The 5,610-nt window shown below is 25.7% G+C and overlaps 1 protein-coding gene across 1 annotated transcript in view; it reads right to left on the bottom strand.

Moving 5' to 3' along the window:
* LOC111614877 (transmembrane and TPR repeat-containing protein 3-like) overlaps nt 1-2,604 on the bottom strand; it is a 29,986-nt gene extending 27,382 nt beyond the window's left edge. Inside the window, exon 1 of the mRNA XM_023356242.1 lies at nt 2,405-2,604. Within this exon, the coding sequence (XP_023212010.1) occupies nt 2,405-2,596 (192 nt within the window). The 5' untranslated portion in view covers nt 2,597-2,604. The remainder of the gene's footprint in view (nt 1-2,404) is intronic.
* Between the last annotated feature and the right edge of the window lie 3,006 nt (nt 2,605-5,610).

The following is a 5,610-nucleotide window of genomic DNA, read 5'->3' on the forward strand; positions in this document are numbered from 1 at the left end:
GCTTCTAGTTAAAAGGTCTTTATAAATTTCCTTATATGGTGCTAAGCACTTATGAAGAATAAAGCAAGTATGGAATAAGGGAAAAACATTCGGCAACATCAGAAGCAGAAGCGTCGCGATCTGGCAACACTGAAACAAGTTTCGAGACGGACCACGTGTATCGACAGAAGGCGAGAAGAGAAAATTTACATACTTAAGTACTAATAGTTCACGAAAATAATAATTTTCGTGCACTATTATTACTTAAGTATGTAAAAATTTATTACATTTCCTGTTGTACGAGGGTTTTACCCAATTCTCGAACCGTGTCAGAGTGAATCCGTGCTATAAATGTACCGTGTTATACGGGGGATGGTACCAATTCTCGAACCGTGTTAGAGCGAATCCGTGCTATAGAAGTGCCGTGTTATACGGGGGTTACCTGTATAAATGGGGAATATCGCGCTTCTGACAATCGCTGCGAGTGTGTGGGTTAAATTTGGAGAATGCGTGTTTCTCGCGTGGACAACTGTATGTGACCAGCTAACGCGTCGGAAAACCTGATTTATTCGTGTACGCACCAGACGGAAAAACAAAAAATATCGTGTATCCACAAGCACTCCAATAAATAAATAGAATTGAAACGACACTTTGAAATGTTTTACCGATGAAAATGAATAATAATAATAAGTTTCAATAAAAATAATAAAATGTAAATTGAATTTTATCATAACGAGTTTGCTTGAATTTCCTTTCTTTTGAGATCGCAGCAATGCGCGACGAGTAAGCTAGTTATACTATATTATAGTATAATATAATATTATACTATATTATAGTATAATATAATATAGTGAAGTTAAAAATTGATTAAATAATATTAAATATATTAAACAATTGTCATAATAATGAGTGCTAAATTTATTTAAATTATAGTGAATAAATTGCAAGTTTATTTTTGTAAGCTGCTTTAGAAATCCTAAAAAAATTTAATATATGAAAATTAATAATAATAACTATTTTTTAAAAATATTGATATAATTGAAATATTTAAGTATTTTTGTGAAGTAAACAAATCAATAAAACTATATACAAAATACCACAAAAACAAGTAAAAAGAAGTTTTATTCTAAACAACCAGTGTTTTTTGCTGTGGTGAATGTTGTAAACAAATCATATATAAAAACTTTTTGTTTAAAAAAATTATTTTTCAAAAGTTCTCGTAATCCATTAGAGATGTCATCCATTCCATTTATAGTCATAGTAGAAAAGAAATAAGAAACAATAATTAATGTTCATAAATATATGCAAAAAAAAAAAAAACTCAAACAATTAACATTTATTATGAACATTTCAAATTATTAAAAAATATATCATACCCATTTATATTAGATTTGTTCTTTAAATTGGAATAATTTCAAATTTACAAAATACAGTACTTCATTATTAAACAAAATTTACTAAATGACATTGAAAATCCAACATCTCAAAAAAAAGAACTTGAACATTTAAATGAAATTAATAAAATCATTCAATGAACAGTCTGTTGGATTCATATTCTAATTAGTAGATATACTACAATATCAAGACTTAGAAATAACAAAAAACTATAGAGGAAGAGAGAGAAAGTAATCATCATTCTCTCTGTCTACTTGCCAAGTCAGATATTTACAATGTTCTGTTATCAAACAATCAGCATAGGACAGATGATATCCATTAGCAAATAGTTTAATTGCCATGGTAATGCATATCACTTTCAAAATCAAAATAAATTCAATGATATAAAACAACTGTAAGAAAAAATTATAATCTTGTTATTAAAACTTCAAAAACTTAGGTGAAAGAAAGATAACACAATGAGTAAAATAAATTTTAATATTTTACATAACTTAAATTAGAAATGTATACAGAATGTGGAGAAATAGGAGTGCCTTAAAAAGATTAAGAATGGTATTATATATAAAAATGTAAATGATTCTTGACATAACAAAAAATGTAGTCCATTTATCATAATATTAAAAGAATTGTAAGAACAAAAATTAGATCTCAATGATACAAATAATACATAAATAATCAGCAATAAAGCTTCTGGACAGATGAAGTATAATGACCTATGAAGGTATAATGTTTCTGAGTTACAAAAATAGTATCTTAGAATGACAGTTTATGAAGGAAAATTCTATAATAGCTCATCTGACAAAAATTCATTCAGATTAAAAACATTCTATGATAACTTTTGGTTTTAATATATTGTGCTAATGTAACAAATCAAAGGAGGTTATAAATTATATAATTAAAAGTTGTTCATATAAATCTGTTTACAATCAAATTTACTCAAAATAGCTGAATTATATATTGAATATTATTTAATTTTAAAATGTATAATTACATAACAAACTAAATTAATATTCTAAGCAATTTTACTTACTTTTTGTATAGGAGTTCCCCAAAAATCATTTAAAAATATGTTGCATAATGGTGTAGTTGGTCTAAGATCTTTGTTATCTCTTATAGCTGACATGTCATCAAAAACAAAATCACATTCTAGAGCATTAAAGTAACAAGCACATACTGTTGCAATCAATAATATATAATGTTTTTTATCCTTCCAAAGGTCCATGTTTTTCTATTTTAAAAAAAAATTATATACATAAATGTTAAAATTAATAATTTACTTATATAAGAAAAATCTTAATTTTATGTATCTAAGAAAGCAACAGTTCAGAATGAGATTTAAATCTGGAACTTTCATCCAACACATGAGAGTGCATTGTTAATTACTCACTATCTGAATATTCCAAGTTGGAGACTTCACAAATGTATTATTGATTTTAGATTAGTATATACAAGATTTGGCAATTAAAAGTTCCAAAACTATATGAATTTAAAGGAAACTGCATATTAAAATAAAAAAAAGGTGTTTAATATTGTTTAATTTTCTTGAGAAATTACACTACATTTTTTGAGCTTTTAGATTTTTAATCTTGTTTAAATTTCTCTCTATAAATTCTTTACTTTCATTATATTAAATATCTTCTGTATCTTTAAATTCAACTCTTTGGCAATGATTTGATTTTTGAAATAAGATATAACCTTTGAAGCAAGTTATCAGAACAAAGTAGATGATTAACTTCTACAATTCTGTGCTTTGCCTAAAACTTCTTAATTATTGTTTCAAAATAAATGTAGGAGAAAATGACTTTTTCTAAAACTGAGATCTTTTTCAATAAATTGTTTTATTAACTAATTTATCATCATCTGATCTTGTAGAATTACTATTATGCTCTGTCAGATTATATTGATATTAAATAAGATATCATTGCAACTATTGTTAGAATAAAAAATACCATAACTGAATACAATATTAGGAAACATTATATTCAATTTTACTATTTCTCTATATGATAAAAACATCATTTAATATAAGTTTTATTATTTCTAATAGATTTCCTAAGAATCTTATGTTTTAAAAATCGTAAAGATTTGTTGTTCATTATTACATAAATATTAATTTTAACTGTTTTCCTCTATTTTTACAATTCTATTCTTTTTATTAATTTCCTTTCTATTAGAATGCTGAATAAGAGAACATTTGAAAGCAAAACAATAATCCATTGCAAGAAGTGCCAAATCAGATTCTCCTTATAGAAGGAATAGATGTTTCCTTGCTATTGTTTAAATTACTTTCATATTTCTATAAAATTTTTATTTCAAAATGTTCTTTTTTATAATGATTTATAAATAAATAAATCTTATATCATCAAAATTTACTTTTAAGAAGTCAGAATTTCAATTTCAATTTATTCACTTGAAAATTAAATTAAAATTAATATAGTGATATTCCATTAACCTGGAATTGTCAGGACTGATGTGGTTTCAGGTTATTGAATATGCCGACTTATTAGACAGTGGAAGTTTTTCTGATTTTTTTCGATCCCCTGGACACAAATTTACATAACTTTGCATATAAAACTGTATAAATCTGCCTTTATGATTGTTTAATACACTATTTCATTTCAGGCTATTCTAACAAGAACATTCTCTTCTTACTTTGTGCTTTGTACACTTTTATTGCCTATAGATGTACTTTGATAATTAGAGTATGTCTGTAGCTGTTTCCATGATAATTATTGAGTCCAAGTAAATATTTCTGCTTCTCATATCAAACCTATGCATTAAAAGTCTTTAGAAAAATCATGCATGAGCTAACTGGTTTTACCTAGCACAGCATCATGTCATTTTAGCATTTGTCATCTCTAAAAGCAGAACCCACACCCCTTTCCAAGAACTGCACATTTTGAGTTCTTTTACATAAAAAATCTTAACTTCAGATATACCCAGTACACCAATAACCCCATTGACAAGTTCAACATGCCAGCTTATCAAGTTTGCCAACATACCAGATGCCAGGTTAACAAAATTTTACCATATAATAAAATATCATGTTTTTGTTTGTTAAACTTGCATATTATAAATGGTAATTTATAACAATAAGTTTTATATGATATATTATATTGTTCTCCAAATTTATAATTTTTATTCTGTTCTCATAATATTAAAAACTATAATACATTCTAAATATTTAGAATTTTATGTACATTGTCCTTTTAATGTCCGATTCTTCTTTTGGTTCATTCACTAAACATTCAATTTCAACAAAATTTATTATACTCAATACAAAATACAGAAATTCCAAATAAATTCTAATGTCTACATATCTTGAGTTCAACAAGTCTGGTATTATAAGAAAAGAAGACACTCTCTAACGAATGTCTTCTTTTCTCATAATTGGCAATCAATTTCTTTTGCCTCCATTTCTTCAATATTTTCCTACCTTTGCACTGAACATTCCTCATAGAAAGATGATTAGTCATAACTCATGTAAGATCTAAATTCATTTATAGAAGATACAGTCGATCCCCCTATAACACTGTTGATTATTCCGTTTTATATGAATTCCATGTTGTAAAAGATACTCTAAACAAAACATGGAGTTTTGAGAAAAATAATTACAGAAAATTATTCTTTCTAAACACTGAACTTTATATTGTAGAATTTTGATAATACATAAGTATTAATAAAAATTCACACAAGTTTGTAACCATTATTTCAAAATTTTTGTCTAAAAAAATATCAGTAAACTTTTACCAATTAAATTTTTAGGCAAAATTTTAAACAACACTATTGTTTATTAATCATTCTATTTGAAAATTTTTGAAGTGACCAAATATAGGCCTAACCTTATTTTTTTACTTCAGTTTGCAAGCAAAAGATCAGTTTTGGTGTTAAAATTAAAGCACACATCATATGTTAACACCAAACCAGATTTTTACTTCAGTTTGCATTAATTTTTGGGGTGTACAGTACACCTTGTCCATCTTATTCCTTTACAATTCAAATCATACAACTACCATCATCATCACTTTATTTTAAAATATTTCATATCAATGTAATATTTTTCTTTTTTAAACTAATTTTCAGATTTTCCTACTTTATTGCCATAATATATTTTAATCTTTTCTGATTTTACAAAATTAAACTATACATACTTAATGTATACTACTATGCTGCATATCAATATAATTAATTAAATAATTATTGCATTTGCATAAACAATATAAATTGTTTTAAATT

Source organism: Centruroides sculpturatus, unplaced genomic scaffold, assembly GCF_000671375.1.
Source record: "Centruroides sculpturatus isolate CEXI.00-Female unplaced genomic scaffold, Cexi_2.0 scaffold1407, whole genome shotgun sequence".
NCBI classification, from domain to species: Eukaryota; Metazoa; Arthropoda; class Arachnida; order Scorpiones; family Buthidae; genus Centruroides; species Centruroides sculpturatus.